General features: G+C 42.6%; 1 protein-coding gene across 3 annotated transcripts in view; it reads right to left on the bottom strand.

Moving 5' to 3' along the window:
• The window catches only part of creb5b (cAMP responsive element binding protein 5b), a 559,467-nt gene that overhangs the window by 477,253 nt on the left and 61,262 nt on the right, over positions 1 to 20,952 (bottom strand). For 2 of the 3 annotated variants that reach the window (XM_068059425.1, XM_068059416.1), the window contains exons 2-3: positions 19,192 to 19,263; positions 6,455 to 6,548 (exon numbers count right to left, since the gene is read on the bottom strand). In XM_068059425.1, coding sequence (XP_067915526.1) covers positions 6,455 to 6,548; positions 19,192 to 19,245 — 148 coding nt within the window. In that variant the 5' untranslated portion in view covers positions 19,246 to 19,263. Of the gene's footprint in view, positions 1 to 6,454; positions 6,549 to 16,178; positions 16,232 to 19,191; positions 19,264 to 20,952 lie in introns of those variants that run through there. The other variant, XM_068059435.1, reaches the window with a different exon arrangement.

The raw sequence follows: 20,952 nt of genomic DNA, 5'->3' as shown, positions 1-20,952 counted from the left end.
ATGAAGAAGGCAGCTGTTGTTGGTGTTGCTAGTGCTAGTGGTGTTGCTCCTGGTGCTGGTGTTGATATGACAGCTCTTCTTTTTCCTTATCAGAGGTCTAGGCAATAGCTGCATAAGATGCTCCCATGCTGTAGTGAAGGCTGATAGCAGGGAAGATCAGATCAAAGTGAGTAAAGTCTAAGATAGGTCAAATGACTTCCAAAAAGTTAAAACAGTGAAATCACGCTCTCAGATGTTACATGAGCACAAGCCTTTCAAATAAGCACGGCGGCAACTATGCAGTTTAAAGGCATTCCAGTCTGTCAGCTGCATTGATCAAAGAGTTCCCGCTGTAATCTCACGTTGACACTGGTGAGTTCCACACAACTCAGGAAAATCATGCACTGGCTGTTGTGAAGCCAGAATCCTGGGTTAAAGGCTCAATTAATTGGTTATTAAACTTTTTAAAATGACTGACCCGACAGCTCCACCAGGGTTTCCCGTTCAACCTAATAAAAGCTGAAAGTGGGCGGGATTATGTTGGGTTTCTGACACACTGGCATTTTTTTGAGATTTAACCCCCACCCACTTCCAAACCCAAACCCAACCTGCACACCCCCCCCCCCCCCCCACCCCACCCCACCCTTGGCAGTTAAAATCCTGCCTGATATCTCTACTAATAAAGCGAAGGATCACGTGTTTTCTTAAACAGCCTTCTCAACTTGTTCTGCCACCTTCAAAGATTAGTGCACCTACAACACTAGATCTCTGTTCCTTCACTCCCTTTAAAATTGCATAATTTAGTTTATATTGCTGCTCCTCATTTTTCATACCAAAATGTATCACTTCACACTTCCCTGCGTTAAACTTCATCTCCTATAGGTCTACCCATATCAGGAGTCTATCTCTGGCTTCCTGAAATCTGTTACTATCCTCCTCATTGTTTACGACATTTCCAAGTTTCATGTCATCTCAAAACTTTGAAATTGTGTCGTGTATACCCAAGTCCAGGTCATATATGTATCACAAAGGGCAGTGGTATCACAAAGAGCAGTGGTCTTAATACCGACACCTGGGGAACACTACTGTATATTTCTCTCCAATCTGAGAAACAATTATTCACCATTCCTCTCTGCTTTCTGGCCCTTAGCCAATTTCATTAATAGGTGGGAGTGTATTTTTTTTTTTCCTTTTAATTTATTATATCTGGGTTCATTGCATTTCTTCTCCTTGAATTCTCTACTGGATGACTCATACCAATGCCTCTAAACCAGTGTTGTCCAATATACGGCCCACGGGCCATGATACAGCCCGCCAAAGGTTTGCATCTGGCCCATGGATGTATTTCAGAGATGAGAAATTTTACATTGTCTTCTTTCAGACTGGCTTTTTTTAAAAATTGTGCTGTCAGTTTCATAGCTGATAGGTGCTGACATCGGGAATGGTGGTTTCCGAACTTCGGACCTATTTGGAGTTTTCCGGCAGCATCCGACTTTTTTTATAACCGCGAATCTGTCCTAAGTTGGGAAACCGCTGTTCCTGATGTCAGCACCTGTCAGCTGTGAAACTGACAGCGCAACTTTATTTGAAAAAAATTGACCAACCACAAAGCTGCTGTGCTGAGCGCTCCCACTCTCTGCAATTGTCAGAGCGAGATGGGAAAAAGAGGGGAGAACAGCGAGCGAGAGGAAGACAGAGACATAGAGGGGGGAACAGTGGTAGAGAGAGATGGAACACAGAGAGAGAGAGAGATGGACAGAGACAGAGAGGGGGGGGGAACAGAGAGAGAGAGAGAGAGAGAGGGAAGACAGAGAGAGGGGAGGACAGAGAGAGAGAGGAGCGAGAGTGTTCAAGATCACTCCTGACAGATGACATCTATCCGGAATACTCTGCATCGCTGCAATTATGTGGGCAAACAATGACTACTTGTGTAAGCAAATAAATGCCAGGTATCTCACTAAATCAGTGTCCAACTTAGTGATGAGAAAGTAAGTCAATAAAATAATCTTATTTAAAGCTTCTTCACAAAAATGCACATTTGTCAATGTTTTGATTAATAGTAAGATAACTTTTTAATGTCTTTATCTTTCCAAAATTGTCTCACCAGCCCCCTATGTAAGACAAAAATTGTAATGTGCCCCCCCCCCACCACATGAAAAGTTTAGACAACCCTGTTCTAAACGTTCATCTTTTGAACTGTTGGAAAGTGTCCTGCAGGGCAGAATTAGACTTTAATTTCTCTCCCTCCCTTTTTATGTGGGGAATAATGGTGCTGGTGGGATTTTTTTTTAAATCAACATTGCTTTGTTCATACAAGTTCTTTGAAACCCATACCAGGCTTAGCACTACTCAGTTACAAGCGTTAACTCTCTTCCTCCACTGGAAGTACTGTACAAAGTACCATCTGTAATCCTTAAAACAATGTCACACAAAAATAAACACAATGGTGAGAAAAGTAACACTGGCATAAAGATAAAATACCATCATGCACAGTTATAACACCATTCCATGCCATTTCTGACTCTTGTATGGTACCGTGAGTGGTAGACTTGGCAGGCTAGGTAGTGTGCTAAGCTCAACCAGGTTCAGAGTTGGATGTTTATTTCCTGTTCATTGTCTATTAGCTCACCGCAAACATCATTTGAAATTAAAAAGTATAATCAGCCAGGTTACAATGTCACAGACTGTAACAAAAGTGCTGATCTAACAGACTGTCTAAATCATGGAAATTTCAATTAACCCAGCATCAATAGCCTTTTAGAAAAGAGAGTTCCAGGTTCCACTCTATGAAACATGCTTCATTATTTCACTCCTAACTGGCCTTGTTCTACTTTTAAGATTATGTGCCCTTGTACTGATTTCTGCATGAACCTACCATATCGAATTACTTTATCATTTAAAACACCTTGATTAGACCATCTACCATCTTAAACTTCATGGAACACAAAACAATTTTATCCTTGAAATCCTGGTATCATTCTGGTCAATTTGCACTGAACTCCCTCCAAAGCCAATATATCCTTTCTGAGGGGCGGCGCCTAATACTGAACACAGTACTCCTCATGACGTCTGAGCAAAGCTCTGTACAACCGAAGCATAAGCCCTGGAAACACCATTTGTTGCATCTGCCAATCAGATAATGTTCCCTTTATCTGTACTTTCAAGCCAGAGAAAGCAGGATCCTGGGAGAGAGGATACCCAATCAGCAGAGTGGGCAGGTGGAGCAGCAGTGGCCCAGACTGGGTTTGTGGAGCTGGGAGGAGCACACAAGCTCTTCCTGGTCCCTTAAAAAATAAAGAGGTATTTACCTTTCGATCCTCTTCTGCCCAGCCACCAGCTGATGCATGCAGTGCACTCTCAGCCCCAAAGTGGCATTGGAGTCCTATTGGTTAAATCTTGTAATCTTCGCACTCTGTTCAGGTGGTCACTCAGGCCACGAGCTCAGAGGACCCCAGCAAAACAGCGGCAGTCATCACAACAGCAGCAAAGAGGCATTAAGTTTGAACACTCCATTTCGTGTTGCTACCATACAATTAATGCTAACCAGGAGGTCTAAAACTTCAGCTCACAGTTTGGACTTTCTCCTCTCACATGCCTATCTAGTTTAATTTTTTTCCCACTGCTCCTATTTACTCTTTCCACTAGGACATGATAGCCTCTCCAATCTAGGCAATGCCAACCCATCTGTACAGGCTTTCCTTAACAATGAGGGAAGGTGAAGTAGAAGTATTTTCCTGTTAAATAAACTACTTTGTTGAACACTTCTGTACAACTGCTGATCAAATTAATTATTGCAATTAACATATCCATGGCACATGTCCCATAGAAAACAATTGGGTCAGTAGCTAGCAGTACATTCCCACACTTGTTATTTCACATTGACTAGAGTTTGATACAGTTTCCAAAGGACAATAGGCCTGAATATTAACAGGGGCAGGTTACGCAGGCTCAGGGGGCAGACTGTTACACAGAAACTCCAGATCTGCCCCATGTGCCTTTCGTTCTTGGCAGGTTCTCTGCCAGAAGTCAGCCTGATTGGCAGGCTTAGCATCCAGTCATATGGTGAGGACCTCCGGAGTAGGCTGCAGGACCAGGTAAGTTTGATCCATGACCCTAAGGCGGTTGGGGAGGTGGGGGAGGATGTTCAATCTGAGGGAGATGGTCTGATTCCCCAATCCCAAGGTCTTTGTAAGGGGAGACTCAAGGGGCCAGGGAGAAACACTCCTGCTCCTCCTGGCCCACAAGCTGAGATATATAGGTACTTACATATTCGGTGAAGCTGTCCTCACCTCCCTTCAGCTGCCAAGTTTCCTGAGGCCTGGGAAAGCCAGCAAGCCACAGTTAAACCTGTAAAACAGATTACATCAGAGGTGCCAGCCTCATTAAAATATTTAAATTGCCAACTCACCTCGTGGGAGCAGATTGGCTGGCCACCCCTTGTCTCCCCTCCAGTAAAACCAGAAGAAGGTGGATTGGAGGTAGGTTGGGGTTGGGATTGAGGTTTATGAAATTTTAACTTTTGACTCAACCCCAACTAAAATTTATCCCATTAAGTCTTACTCCAGTGGCTATGGGAAGAAAGAATTTGAAAAGCAGATTAATCTGCATCTCCAAACAAGGTAAATTCCCAATCTTAGTCACAGTGTCAAGTGGAGGAGAGTGCAATGGTTGTATTCCTTTTTTTTAAAAAAAACAAAAATCGGGGGAAACACATTCTTGTCATATATCTTCTAATGTCTATTTTACGACAGCATTGACAAAGTCTAGGAGAAGGCTGCCTACCCACCTTTCAATCTGAGATTGGTGCATAGTATGCATGTTTCAATCTAAAACCGAGGGCAAAATACTTTCCAAATGAGGAATAGTTCATTAAAAATGAAACATCAAAGGGTGAGGCACTGTAGTATTAAATAACTGAGACATAAGATTAGACTAATCATTATCATAGAGGATACTTAATGAGAAACAATAAAAGGAGGAAATCTCATGACTCACTGTGATGACTGACGTTTTTTTTAATTTAGAAACCAAGTGGCAGGGCCAAGGTAGAGAGTACAGGACACCGCCAAGATCAAAAAGAGACAGCATAAATCAAGAAGAAGTGACTAAATAATACAAGCATGGGTTTTGAAAGTCAGTAGATTGTAGAAGGAACAAAAAACTGAGGGAGTTGAGGAGTGAGGTGTTAAAACAGTTCAGTTGCCATTCCAAGTCTTAATGAGCAATGACGGTTTTCTCTTTTCACGTGGTGTAACGATATCATAAATGCTAAATTATAAATTCAAATTTAATACATTTATGATTTCAATAGAAATACAAACTTCAGGAATAATTTACAAAGTTTCTACAGATAACAACATAGAGAGGAATTTTTACCCCCAAGATGAAGTTTATTCAAAGCCAAAATTTCCATGAGTTGTCAGTACAAAAGTTAGTGGGATGGGGTGGTTACAGGGTCAGGTGAAGGGTTACACAGGGCTGAGGAAAGTTCCGAGGAGTTAGTATTGACTGTAGAAACGATTAAGCAGAAATCGACAAAAAAAAAAGTTATGATGGAGGGAGAGAGAGGGAGTTGGAGACCAGAGACGAAAAAAGAATTTCCTCTCAGATAATAAGCTTTTGCTTGTATCCTGTCAAGGAGTGTGGGAGAAGTACTTCAACATTTGGACTTTAAAGGAAGCTTCTGGAGGAAAAAGTGTTTGGCCACAAAAGGAAATCAATCTTCCACAATAATAATAGTTGCTGCTTCCCCATTGTGTGTGTTTAAATTGAAAAGGAAGTTCAGGGGAAAGGGGGTAACTTTTATTAGAATAACTCTATTAGTGTCTAACTAGAAAATATGATTTTAAAAGATCTGTTAAAGCTCCTACTCCAACTGAGAAATGTTGTTGCTGGTTGTTTATACTATTGCTCTAGCCGTAGTCCCAAAGGACCAGAGGCATCTCTCCCCATTAGAGAGAGAGAGAGACAGTTGGTGATATATAGCTTGAGGGTCACCACTCCTCAAGCATAGGGCAAGGCAAGGAGGCAGGCCTCCATGAACTACCGCATATGGTACAGGGATTGAACCTGCGCTGTTGGTATCTTTCTGCATTTTACACTAGCCGTCTAGCCAATTGAGCAATGAGGCTCCAAGCGCAATTCTGATCAATCCTTGAGACCTGCTGGTTGAGGGACACAACTGCACAGTGTTGCCAGTGTACTTAAAACAAGGCATAACCAATTTGGACCTATTAGTGATTGCGTAGCCCATAAATGTCAGTCGAAATTACTTTTTGGCATTACACAGAGGATTTTTATCTCTGTTATTTTTTCTACACAAAGTATCATTTATATATTTTTAATTAATTAAATGTTTTATAACACAGTGCATTTTGTAAAGACTCTAATACACTCTTTTACACACATAGGAGAGAAACAGTTTTTTTTCTCTTTAGCCTTCTGTAAATGTTATTATTGGGTATTGTGCTCTTACCTGATAAAATATTATCTGTTTTTATTGCTGGAAACTTCAAAGTCATTTCATGTTTATGGCTATGAATCATGAGGTGATCCTCAGTTGGAAATCTCTGTCAGACAAACAAAGTTTATATTAATTTACTGGCATTGAGTAAGTGTAATAAAAATCTGAGCGTTAAGTGTAAGAAAAATTTGAGCAGTTCATTTTATTTCAATCAGTAATGAATTACTTTCCATTTGAACTGAACATACAAACGGATTTATTAGAAAAAGCATTGTGGACATTGGCCACCTTATATAATAACTTAAACATACTTAACCTGAAAACTAAGAATGATTTCTGGAGTGAATACTAAAGTTTTCTAAGCAAATAAAACGGTGTCTTCTATCCATATTATTGTATTGGTTTATGGTAAATTTGAATTGCACCTGCCACAATCCAATTTATTTTTTCCACTATCGTTTCCACATATATCCACAAATACTCTCTTTAGCTCGGACAGCAACTAAGAAAGCCCCAGTCTGCTGCTTCTTTAGTTCAGTTGACAAATGCAACACAAAGATTTGGGGGTGGCACAGTGGCTAGCACTGCTGCCTCACAGCTCCAGTTACCCGGATTCAGTTCTGGGTACTGCCTGTGCAGAGTTTGCAAGTTCTCCCTGTGACTGCGTGGGTTTCTGCTGGGTGATCTGGTTTCCTCCCACAGCCAAAGACCTGCTGGTTGATAGGTAAATTGGCCATTGTAAATTGCCCCTAGTGTGGTGATGTGGTAGCGAATATGGCATTAATGTAGGCTTAGTATAAATGGGTGGTTGTTGGTAAGCACAGACTCGGTGGGCCAAAGGGCCTGTTTCAGTGCTGTATCTCTCTATGACTATGACTTTATTTGAGGGTAGAAATCAGTTTAGCCTGTTTTGGGTGTGAACTAGCAGCACACCAACAGCACATATCCCAAATAGGAGGCCTGTTGCCAGTCAAAAGTTGGTCCTCAAGCCTCATTATCGATATTTGGATGAGTTTCCACCACCTGACATAACTCCACAGGCAGCTTACCCCTTTTTGAAAGATGAATGTCAGGCTGCTTGCCTCACTGGCAGCAGCCCAAAAATGAAGTCCTGGGAGGGGGATCTGCAGAGGCAATGATGGGGAAGTGAGCATAAGTGCTGTGGAGTCTATGGAACACTTTGCTCCTCCTAGCTCCACAGCAACAAATTTGGTACTTTTTTAAAACAAAATAAACTTATGTATCATTGGCAACTGCAGGGACTGCTGAAGAACCCCAAGCAGAGCACCGCTGCCTCTGCTTTGCTCATCGCCAACCAATTGTGGCAAGGGGACCTAAAACACTTGTTTAGTCCTGAGAACATAAGACGTAGGAGCAGGACTAGGTCAATCAGCCCCTCGAGCCTGCACCACCATTTAATAAGATCATGGCTGATCTGATTGTGGCCTCAACTCCACTTTCCTGCCTGCCCCTCCATAACCCTCGACTTCCTTGTCAATCAAAAATCCATCTAACTCAGCCTTGAATATATTCAATGATCCAGCCTCCACTGCCCTCTGGGGAAGAGAATTCCAAAGATTAATGACCCTCTGAGAGAAGAAATTCCTCCTCATCTCTGTCTTAAATGGGAGGGCCCTTATTCTGAAACTGTGCCCCCTAGTCCTAGATTCCCCCACAAGGAGAAACATCTTCTCAGCATCTACCCTGTCAAGCCCCTAAGAATCTTTCTGGTTTCAATAATATCACCTCTCATTCTTCTAAACTCCAATTAATATAGTACCAACCTGCTCAACCTTCCTCATAAGACAACCCCTTCATCCCAGGAATTAATCTAGTGAACCCTCCAATGCAAGTATGTCCCTCGTTAAATAGAGACCAAAACTGGACGCAGTACTCTAGGTGTGTTCTCACCAATGCCCTGTACATTTGTAGCAAGACTTCTCTACTTTTATACTTCATCCCCTTGCAATAAAGGCCAACATTCCATTTGCCTTCCTAATTAATTGCTGTACCTCAATGCTAACATTTTGTGATTCATGTATGTGGACACCCAGATCCCTCTGTACCACAGCATTCTGTAATCTCTCAACATACGAATAATATTCTGTTTTTCTATTCTTCCTGCCAAAGTGTATAACCTCACAATTTCCCACAATTTACCCCATCTTACAATATTTTCCTCCACTTGCCTAACCTATCTATATCTCTTTTAAGACACACTGTGTCCTCCTCACAACTTGCTTTCTGACCTATCTTGGTATCATCTGCAAAACTGGCTACAGTACACTCCATCCCTTCATCCAAGTCATTAATATAGATCATAAATAGTTGAGGCCCCAGCACTGATCCCTGTGGCACTCCACTAGTTAGAGTTTGCCAACCTGAAAATGACCCATTTATCCTGACTCTCTATTTCCTGTCAGTTAACCAATCCTCTATCGATGCTAATATATTACCCCCAACACCATGCAGTAATCTTTAATGTGGCACCTTATCGAATGCCTTTTGGAAATCCAAGTACACTACATCTACTGGTTCCTCTTTATCCACCCTACTTGTTACATCCTCAAAGAGCTCTAATAAATTTGTCAAATACGATTTTCCTTTCACAAAACCATGTTGACTCTGCTTGATTGTAATATGATTTTCTAAATGTCTTGCTACTACCTCCATACTAATCAATTCCAGTATTTTCTCAATAACAGACCTTAGGCTAACTGGCCTTTAGTTTCCAGCTTTCTGTCTCGCTCCTTTCTGAAGTAGGGGTGTTATATTTGCGGTTTCCCCAATCTGCTGGGACCTTTCCAGAATCTAGGGAATTTTGGAAGATTACAACCAATGCATCCACAATCTCTGCAGCCTGTTCTTTTGAGAGCTTAGGAATCAGGCCATCAGGTCCAGAGGACTTGTCAGCCTTTAGTACCATTAGTTTTCCTAGTACTTTTTCCTCTAATAATAATGATTGTTTTAGGTTCCTCCCTCCCTTTTGCCCCCAGATTTTCTACTATTCTTGGGATGCTTTTCGTGTCCTCTACCTTGAAAAAAGATACCAAATGCTTTTTCAAAGTCTCTGCTATTTCCTTGTTTCCATTATTAATGCCCCAGTTTCATCCTCCAGGGGACCAACATTTACTTTAGCCTCCATATCCAAAGGATCATCCTCCGCCATTTCCGCCACCTCCAGCGTGATATCACTACCAAATGCATCTTCCCCTCCCTTCCCCTGTCAGCATTCCGAAGGGATCGTTCCCTCCGGGACACCCTGGTCCTCTCCTCCATTACCCCCACCATCTCATCCCCTTCTCACAGCACCTTCCCCTGCAATCGCAGGAGGTGTAATACCTGCCCATTTACCTCCTCTCTCCTCACTATCCCAGGCCCCAAACACTCCTTTCAGGTGAAGGAGCGATTTACTTGTACTTCTTTCAATGTAGTATACCGTATTCGCTGCTCACAATGTAGTCTCCTCTACATTGGGGAGACCAAACGCAGACTGGGTGACCGCTTTGCGGAACACCTCCGCTCAGTCCGCAAGCAGGACTCCGAGCTTCTGGTTGCTTGCGATTTCAACACTCCCCCCTGCTCTCATGCTCACATCTCTGTCCTGGGATTGCTGCAGTGTTCCAGTGAACATCAACGCAAGCTCAAGGAACAGCATCTCATTTACCGATTAGGCACACTACAGCCTGCCGGACTGAACAGTGAGTTCAATAATTTCAGAGCATGACGGGCCCCCCATTTTACTTTGATTTTTAGTTGTTTTTTTTCTTTTTCCTTTTTTGTGTTTATTTTATTTCATCTTAGTTTGCTTACCCACTGTTTTTTGCATGTTTGTACTAGCAGCTGTTCAATTTTCAGTCCGTTAACACCCTTTCTGTACTAAAGCTTTGTCTTTCAACACACCATTAACATATCTTTGCTCCATGACCTTCTGGTCAGCTATTCTGTGACCTTGTCCTATCTACACCTTCTCCTTTGTTATCTCTTACCCCACCCCCACTTTACTTGCTTATAACCTTTTACATTTCTAATATTTGCCCAGTTCCGAAGAAGGGACACTGACCTGAAACGTTAACTCTGTTTCTCTCTCCACAGATGCTGCCAGACCTGCTGAGTGTTTCCAGCTTTTCTTGTTTTTATTTACTTTAGCTACTCCCTTCCTTTTTATAGACTTATAGAACTTATCTGTTTTATATTTTTTGCTAGTTTACTCTCATGTTCTAATTTCTCTCTTTTCTTAGTCATCCTTGGCTGGCTTCTAAAATTTCCCCAATCTTCCGGCCTACCACTAATCTTCGCAGCATCGTGTGTCTTTTCTTTCAATTTGATACCATCCTTAACTTCCTCAGTTATACAGTCAGACATGGATGGTTCGTTCATCCTTCTCGTAGTGTCTTCCTTTCTCAATGGAATATATCTTTGTTGAGATTTATGAAATACCTCCTTAAATGTCTGCTGCTGCTTATCTATCATCTTACCTTTTAACCTATTTTTCCAGCCTACTTTAGCCAACTCTGTCTTCATACCTTTGTAGTTGCCTTTATTGATGTTTAAAACACTAGTTTCAGACCCAAGTTTCTCACCCTCAAACTGAATGTGAAATTCTATCATGTTTTGATCACTCTTCCCTAGAGGATCCTTTACAATGAGATCAATAATTAATCTTGCCTCATTACACATTACCAGGTCTAAAATAGCCTGTTCCCTGCTTGGTTGCATAATGTATTGTTCTAAGGAACGGTCCCGTTCTACCTCAATCCAATTTGAATCCTTAAACTTACATATGTAGGACTACTAACACCAACTTGAAGTGTTCTTTTTAAATTCTTTCATGGGATGTGGCTGTCACTGCTAGGCCAGCATTTGTTGCCCATCCCCAACTGCCCTTGAACTGAGTGGCTTGCTAGGCCATTTCAGAGGGCAGTTAAGAGTCAACCACATTGCTGTGGGTCTGGCGTCACATGTAGGTCAGACCAGATAAGAACAGCAGATTTCCTTCCCTAAAGGACATTAGTGAACAAGATTGTTTTTTACGACAATCGATGATAGTAATCCCATTGTGGGATTTGAATCCGTGTCCCTAGGGCATTAGCCAGGGCCTCTGGATTGCTAGTCCATTGACATTACCACTACACCACCGTTGCCAGGGACTCTTGAAAAATGGACCTGACAAATTTAGCAGTGGCCTGCTCATATGTGCAGGTTGGGTTCGAGCCATCCCACTGCTGAATTGGTCATCATTGGGCCCATTTTACAGCCAAGAAATAGGCACAGCACATATGAATTTCTACCCCTCAATCTATTCTACACTATTCATGCTGATTTCTGGCTTACCAAAGTGGGAAGGCAATAACTGAAGTAAATAAAAGAATAAGTAAGGAAACTCTACAAATTTACAATTTGCCATTCATTGATCTCTGTCCCAAATGAATTTGTCAGGATTATAGGTGAGGTAACAGGCAACAGTTCTTGAGATGTAGCCCTTTCCAGCCTCATTAATTTAGTATTTACTGCCATACATGGTCTAGATTCCACAAGATGGAATATCCATTTAATACCCTTAGCAACTAAGGCCAAGATTTTGCAGTCAGTGATGGTGGAATGGCACTCGCTGTCCACTGCGCTGACAGCTGCCCACAAAGTTTTCACAGTGTTTTGAGCAGAGACTTGCTTCTGATCACATTCAGCACCCTCTACAGGGGATCAGTGGAGTCTATGAGCAGGACAAGAAACAGCATGGCTCTTCAACCATGCAGACGGATACACAGGAAGCAAAATTCGATAGGTCCCAAAAATGGGTGCAGGGATCGCGATGCACAATTAATCAGGTCCATTGCTTCCAATGCAGGCAGTACACCAACTTCATGTTGCCTACTAACTTGCATGGTTGCTGCCTGCAGCCAGAGCTAAACACGCTGTTGAGTCACTACATGACTCAGCAGGGGGCCCAGGTTTATGCAAGGCTAGCACTAATTAAAGCTAACCTGCGCTACTTAAAGTCAGCCTGCACCTCGTAAAAGGGAGATGCATTCTGGTTAGGGCAGCTGCTGTAAATGTTTGTGGCAGAGACTGTGAGAAAGAAGAGTGAATTATGTCACATAGGGGAGATAGCATGCTCTGAGTTTCTCTAATGCTGCACTGGATGCCTTGGTGGAGGTGGTGATCTATCCACAGCAGGCCAGGAGGCCTTCCAGACAAACATTACGAAGGCAATGGGACCAGATAGCCTTGGCGGGCAATGTAGACCTGGATGCAGTGCTGCAAAAGTTCAATGACCTCACCCAAGTGGTGCAGGTCGGTGAATGTATCTTCAAATGTCATATCCCACCAACTGCAACACTAGCGTCATACATTGCTAAATGCACCACCCGCCAACACTCACCCATCAACAATCTCTAACAATCATGACTCATACCTACCATTCATAGCTCCACCTCACTCTCAAAAACTTAGCACTGCTGCAATCCTCACACCCATGTCACGCACATCAGAAGTGTGATGATACAACAATCATGGACTAAACTCTGAAGAGTTATAAAAAACAACTTTGTCTTAAAAAAATGAACCTTTATTTTACAAAGTGAACAGTGCATTGAAAATGGCCGCCAAAGGAAAAAGCTTGGCCTTTGTGTATTAAAACTGTCTGATAAGGACAATGGACAAATTTTCAAAGCTATGAGGTGTCAGTTGAACCCATCCTAAAACATTCCAGAATTGCGCCACATCCTGAGCCATTGTGCGATCACCATGGGCAAGAGACCAGAGTGGCTCCCACCAAGTGTGAAGTAACACAACTTTACCATTTTAAAGAAAAGACAGCATAGAGAGAGACTCCAGAGAGAGAGAGAGAGAGAGAGAGAGAGAAAGAGCAACATCCAGCAGCTTGTTTACAGCAAGCCAGAAGGAATGTGTCCTGCTGTAGAATCTACACTAGATAGCAGTGAACTAGAAGTGATCCACCATCTTCAATTGAATTTTCATTCAAGAGAGAAATCTACAATCATCTCAGGCCTGCACCCATCGAGAACTTGATTTCCAAGAAAATTCAACAGGTTTATCGCGATCTCTTCTCCCCCCCACCCCCCATTAAAAAATTGCTTTCCCCTTTTTCCCTTCCTAGCTGTCTCTTCTTTGTGTGTGCGTATGTGTGTGTGTGTATGTATGCGCAAGCGAATGCATGAGAGGATACGTTTGCGACAATTTCGGGATAAGGCGTATTGATCAATAAACAACTTTTTTTTTGTTTTTTAAACCTACAAGAAAACCTGCCGCTGTCTGTTTATTTGAAAAATAAAATACCAAGTGGGTAAACCCTAATAACAAAATACACTTGCTGCGGTCAGGTGGGGAGTTGAACAGTGGGAACCACCCACTTTCACCACATGGCTGTAACACCCGTATCACACAGCTTGCACACATTGCCAGCTATTCAATCATGATAGCCACCACACTCACTGACATACCTTCCTCTCTCTTGCAGAACAAGGTGGTGCATAGCCAGAGGCAGCAGGACTTAACCAACAGGGCACAAGTACAACAATATGTCCTTACCCCATGCTTGACATCAATGGTGCACCCATTGCTGAGGCCATGGCCAATGTCGGGCTGAAACCATAGAATATGATGGTATCCTCATACCTAATCCCAGTTCTCCCTTATCTGACAATATCTTCTGATTTACAAGCTGCAGATGGTGTAAGCATGCACCTCTTATTTCCCCCCCACCTCACAACCCTATCTTTGTGCCTTTCTCCTTTCAGATACCCAAGAACTGCCACTTGGTCAGTCAGTGGTGGAAGAGCAAGAAGATAGACATGAAGAAGTAATGTCACTCAATTTCACACTTACGGTCAGCAACTCAGATACTGACACTGCGAGTGATTTAGAGGATAACATAGAGGCAGGATCAGCATGGGCTGAAGCACTGGGCAGCCAGGGCAGGGGCGAGGTCGCACACATATTCCGATGCGGAGTACTCATATGAGCACTTCGATGGGGCAGGCTACAGAAAAAGGCTGATAGATATGCAGAATGAAATGCATGGTGCATTTGCAGGCCTGCCAGAAAGCCTGTGTGCAATGTCAAGGGGCATGGAGGAGCATGGCACCAACTTTTCACAGGGCATTGCACAGAGCTTGGAGTCCATCCTTTCGAGTATAGAAATCATGGCCAACTCCATTAGCATACTTGCTGACCCACCCATGATGCAGCATCTGGTAGCTGATGTCTCACCTTCAAGTGCAGCACAAGCAGAAACACTGGTGTTAAGTCAGTGTTACCCACTGATTGACATAACAATCTGCCGACATTAATTACTTCCAGTGACGCTCCCCGCCAACGTCCTCACCAAAATTATGTCCGGTGGGTGCATCTAAATGTGACAGCCTGAGATCAGGCGAGTCAGGCATCACAAGAAGCACATTATACCAACTGCCATTAATAAACTCCACACCAGAACATACAGACCAAGGCTCTGCTACCTCCACTTGGCTCAAGAACAGTGCTTATGGAGGCAGCACATCACAAGGGAAGCCATAAGTGAGTTGTCCTGTATGTTGCTACCTAACCTGAAGGCCATGTTCAAGTAGGCACTGCACTGCCAGTGGCTGCAAAGGTTTCAAGCATTCTGCATTTCTAACCATGGTGTCATTCAAAGCTGCCTCTGAGTGAAGGAACACTTGCAGTTGAAGGCTGAGGGTTAAAGGGGCCATGATACCTCCTGAGCATTGATGGGAATCTAGTCCAACATTTAACAGTGAAGAGAAGCAGGCTATAAGTGGTAAACATGCTTACATCAATGAATTCTTAATGCGTACCCCTTACCTTCCCTGTGTTGTCTTGCACTACATCTATTTACATGTCTGGTTGTTTTCTACTTTCATTATTCAACAATCTCCTTATGCAAAACCTTTCCCCTTAAGTTCAATTTCCTCTGCATCAAAAAATTCTCCAAAATACAACCACTATGAACTTTTCTCATCCGCCCCTAAAAATAAATTTAATCATATAACAAACTGATTTTAAAAATCCACATTACAGAAAAACATAATGGACCCAAAAATCTGTGGCTCTTCTAGTGCTCTCGCACCTTAACTCAAGGTCCTGGTTTTACATCAGTGATTCCGCAGACTTTGCAAGGGGAAAAGCTTACACCTGCCCCTTATAAGGCCAGCAGCATTGGAGGAAGCGGTGCCAGGGACTCCCAATGGCAGGCATTCTCTCAGAGGGACCATTGTATTATTGGCATTGTATATGAAAAGAAAGTCTTGCATTTATATAGCAACTTCCATGATCACCGGACGTCTCAAAGTGCCTTACAGCCAATGAAGTACTTTTGAAAGTGTAGTCACTGATGTAATGTACGAAACACTTGGTTGCTTGGTGAAACAAACTGTAGGAGACTATTGATCAGTTTATGCAGTTCCTAACTGAGAATCCATCCTGGGATCCCGAAGGTAAAGTGAGGGCACACCAAACTTCTTTCCTTAGAGATACCTGGCACCATATTCACCCCCTCCCCCCATTTCCCCCAGAACCAGTAAGCTGCACCACAACATAGAGCATCTTTGGCAGGCAGATGCCCCAGATGTAGCAACAGTTGCACAGCCGCCTGCCATTGCTACGTAAATAAAGGGACCATGCAAACCTCTTCAGGGTTAGCAGCAGAGGTTCCAAGTCAGCACATCCCAGCACTTATTCTGCTGCAGATTTTTGGTCTCCATAAATTTGCACATACCATCTTCCTATCACCTCCAACAACTTTTTCCTCAACTCATCCCAACAGCCTCGTGACCATCTCTGAACTTGGATACATATAAGGTCCGATTTTAACTCTGTGGAAGTGGATGGATTTTGAATAAATTATAATTTCATCCATACTTTCTCGATACTTCACAGTCCAGTCTGCCAAGCTGAAACTCAACTTGTACAACAAATACAAGAGAACACATACGTTATCACACAAAGTCACAATTCTCCCTTAGTGCCCAGGGTTGCTATAGGTGAAGCAGTTGAGAGTTAAAATTAAAGGGTTAGAAAACCTATGCAATCAATCACAGAGAAAACTATTTCCATTGATTGGTAAGTCAGAAACTAGATGGCATAGATTTAACAACATCACCAAAAGAGCAAAGGCAGAGGTCAGAAGAATAGTTTTTCTGTACAGGGTTGTTACAATATGGATTACCATACTAGAAACAGTGCCATATAGCTTTTAAAAGGAAATAAATAAATATTTGAAAGATAAGATTTTAAATGGGTATGGGGAAAGGCAGAGAAATGAGAACAAATAGATAGCTCTTTCAGAGTGATAGCACAGGCGCATTTCTGTATTGTACATGGGAAGTCAAGTTCAAAGAGATAGGGCAGGATTTTCCCTGCAAGCTTCTGAACCCCACCGTCAGGCTCAAATTAGGGTCAGAAGCCCGCAATTGGTGGGAAACAGTCACTCATTGTGATTTTCCCCGGAGGAGCCAATTGCTTGCTAGAGGGCAGGCTCATCGTCCACTTAAGGATGTTGGGCAGGTTCTTGAAGCTGGAGAGCAAATCACAGGCATTCCATCTTAAAAGCAGAAGCAGGATGCCACGGCAGGTAAGTGAGAGAGAGGGTGCTTCAAAAAGGAGGCGCCCTGTCTCCAAATTTTAAATAAAAAATGTCCTTTGCAGCCGGGCCAGCATTGCGGAGGGGAGACTCTCCACAGGGTAGACTGCATTGCGGAGGGGAGACTCTCCACAGGGTAGACTGCAGCTGCTGCTGCACCAGGGAGGCTGCAAGGGCCTTTACGCCTGCCTGGAGCGCTGGGTCCCTGGTCTGCCATTGGGAGGCTGCCTTCAGGCAGCTAAACTGTCCCTCACACCTCCAGGAACCTGGAGGCCAACTGAAAAATCTCAGTTGGCCTCCGTAACAAGCATTAATAAGCCTTTAATTGGGTCAATTGACCACCTCTCCCATCCTGCCTCCTGTAAAACGGTCCGGGGGTGGGATGGAAGTGGGAACCGGCACGCAGGCCAGCGGTGCAAAATTCCGTGTTGACCACCTCCATTTTCGGCCCCGGAGGGAGCTAAAAATCCAGCCCTATGTGTCATATTCATATGAAATAGGATGCAGGGCAGAAAATAAATGAATCAGGGATAACAGAAGTTAAACAGTTAAGGTCAATTTTAACCCGGACTGGATTTTGGGTGGACAGTAAGTCAAGTGGGCAATGCACTCACTTGCCCAAATTTCAGATAAGGGCTATTTAAACTCCACGACCTTATTTAAATGGTAAAAGCTCACTTTTCACCGAGAAATTAAGAGGATGCACTGCAGCTATTCACCAACATCTAGGTATGTGGTGGGAAGGGAGTTTCAGGACAGTCTCATTAGAGGGGGGGGGGCAGGGGGGTGAAGTGTCATGGACAGAGGAGGCTGCAACTTTCTTTGTGGGCCTGGAGGAGCACTACTGCTGCTCCTGACTCCACAAAGGAAATTTGTAGACATCAGCAGGGCCTCTTCTGTCTTCAGACCAGCTGCTTCTGCCTAGTGGGAAAGTCGCAGCGGTTTCCCCTCTCATATCCAAGTTAAAATTTCACTGGGTTCCACTGGCATAATGAGGCTCTCATCTGCTTTTGGCCTCCCAATGGAAAAAGGGCACAACCAAGATCAACTTCTACTCTATTATCTTATAGTCACAGTGGCACTTATTGGAGCAATACCTTTAGCATCCTGAGACCCCTCACTGTTTTAATATAATAGTTTTAAATGCTTATTGATTTATTAGATAAAAAATAATTACAATATTGGAATCATTCATCTATCTGGTATCAATATAAAGAAAAAGGTTTTGTCCATAATTGTCTATTGGAATGCATAAATCTGATTGGTGTTTGTTGAGCATTATTCCTCACATGACTACTGGAACCAAACCTGATACTGCAGCCTATCACTCTGCAGACAAGCCCTCACCCTCCAGCTGCCCCTGCTATTCTAACTTAAATCTGCCTACTCTCTCAGTAAGAGTCAGAGACCTCAGCACGTAGTTATTCAACAGTCCTCACGCACCAGCTCCCTGTTCACTCACAATTCAAACCATAGCCACTTCCATAAAAGTAATATACTTCCTTACAACCTGCTCTCCCAGAAATTTAGAAAAAGATTCTGCAGTTATCAAAGATTTGGAGCATCTCCAGCTCTCCATCTAAGGTGAGAGCAGAAGTGCAACACATACCAATAAATTGAACAGGCCAACATAGTTACAGAAAGAAGAAAATGAGTGTAAAACGGAGAGTAAGAACTTAAAGAAGATGCAGACAAGGAGTGAGCAGAAGCCAAGAACTTGCTAAGAGTTGCTCCTGTTGTGCCACCATAAAGTCACTGGCAGTACATGGAACCTCCATTTTTGTGCATAAATAGGCATTTAACTTCTGGCAAAGTTACAGTGGCAAAGCAGCAGCAGCTCTGAGCAAAGGCAAGATTTACAGACATGCCAACAAATGATCGCCTGTGAGACAAAGACAGAGAGCAGAAGAGGAAGAATAGAAAATAGGCTTAGAGTAGACAGCTTCAGTTGAAGAGCTAATAACAGAACAGGCATAAATGGAGTGAATGGCCTCTCTGCTATAATTTCTATGATTCTAATTAGAAAATGAGGCAATAGAGAGAAACATCTTAATTTTATTTTATGTACAAGCAATGTTACTGCTTATCAGTTAGTTGTAATAAAACATTGTTTCCAAGTATACTTAGCTAATCAGTCAGTAATACTCACCTGTGCACAACCTGGAGCATTGCAAACGAATGGTCGGTCTTGCTCCAAATTCATAACTGTCTTTGAATTAATCTGACAACCAAATACACAACAGCAAATAAATGAATGACATCTGCATTAACATTTGTACAACTTAGCCTGTATTTAATAAAGAAATGCAGTTAAATTCTTTGATCACAGTCATCATGAGGATTCACAGCTCCAAAATACAAGTTCAGTTTTTCATTTAATCCCTAATTAAACCTAATTGAATTATATTGAAGACAACGGGGAGTCATTTTTTTAAAAGCAAACATCTGTTCATTTTAATCCAGGTAACAATGGTCACTACTTAATGGTTGCACTTGTGGTTTCCTCAGTCTGCACAAACCTGCAGTGACAGTGTCTAATTGCACAATCTTAAATTTTCAGAGAATATCTGTCAGGTGCTGCAGTAGCTAGTACTCTTGAAATTGGCCCAATGATCTATTGTCTGATATATCAATCCCAGATGCAGATAGCAATCAACACCACTCATGTCTCCAAAGTTTATTAATCCTTTGTTCATGTACAACTTGCAGCAACCAAATATTGAAGTGGTAAGCCTAATTTATTTCAACTTTGAGAAAAGTGCCTCTATTCCCCTTTATCCTTATTGAGTGGGATTCAACATAGCTGTCACTGCCATTGAAAAGTCAGGTTTAAGGTGAAATTTAACCTCTCGTCCTACCAGCTGGTGTGAGTCTACTTTGATCTGGACACATGATGGGCAGCCTTTCTCTACGGCATCAAGTAAACAAAGAGATGAGCATGAAACTACTGCAAGGTACTGGGTACAAATACAATGGTCGACCAAGAAACACATAAAATTTGCTCCAGGAATTGACAATCATTTTACTAGACAATCTTAGAAAACTGACTTATAGTAGGCTATGAAGTGTCAAATTTCTTTTTGCCAAAACCGTTAGCTGGGCAGGTTACAATTACAGAAACCCTTCCATGTTGTTCCAGACACAGGTGGCAGTAACTTCCTGCCACAACAGTGAGAGGCTAACAGTTGGATGGTCCAGAGGGATTAAGGGGTAATTTTAGAAATTTGCATTTCAGAATGGAACTTTGCCTAACAGGAGAACATATCAGGAATTCAGTTTGGAAAATCACAGTGAATGCAGCAAATTCCCATCGTGCTCCCAGCATGCAAAGGTCTACACTAGGAGCACAAATTTGAAAAATAACCCCTTTAGTCACTATTCATTTCTCTTTCTCACTAGTCTTCTTCCTCCACTCCTGCTTCTATGGCATTGACTCCTTCCTGCGGTGTTGGTGTGCTAATGTGGTGGTTGACAGGAAAGTGCCTGTGCACTTGACTTCCACTAAGCTCATGAAGACCCACAAAAATATTTAAATTAGCTGCTAGCCTGAGAATGCAGTCAAAGTGCTTCGCAGTCAATCAGTACTCATATAAAATGGACACCCAGAGGCAGATCTATTCATCCATGTTAGGCACTTTTTCTTAAAGGGCAGTCTTTCTGGTAGTTGTTACAAGTCATTACCCAGAGATTTGTATGCTACTGCTGCTTTTGTTTTGGCTTCATCACAGAAGCAAGCTCGTCTTCCTTACCCCATCTCCTCACTGAGGGTTTTTGCCAAGGAAACTCAAATTGGCTGTGGTCTCTGAGCACCTATGGGTATCATATTAGGTACACTGCACTATCTGCAGGTTTTGAAGGAGGAACTGAGCAATCTGAGGAGGCATGCAAGATGGCACATTTTCACCTTTGT

The sequence above is a fragment of the Heterodontus francisci genome, chromosome 2 (genome assembly GCF_036365525.1).
Source record: "Heterodontus francisci isolate sHetFra1 chromosome 2, sHetFra1.hap1, whole genome shotgun sequence".
Lineage (NCBI taxonomy): Eukaryota > Metazoa > Chordata > Chondrichthyes > Heterodontiformes > Heterodontidae > Heterodontus > Heterodontus francisci.
This window is presented reverse-complemented; position numbering and strand designations above follow the sequence as displayed.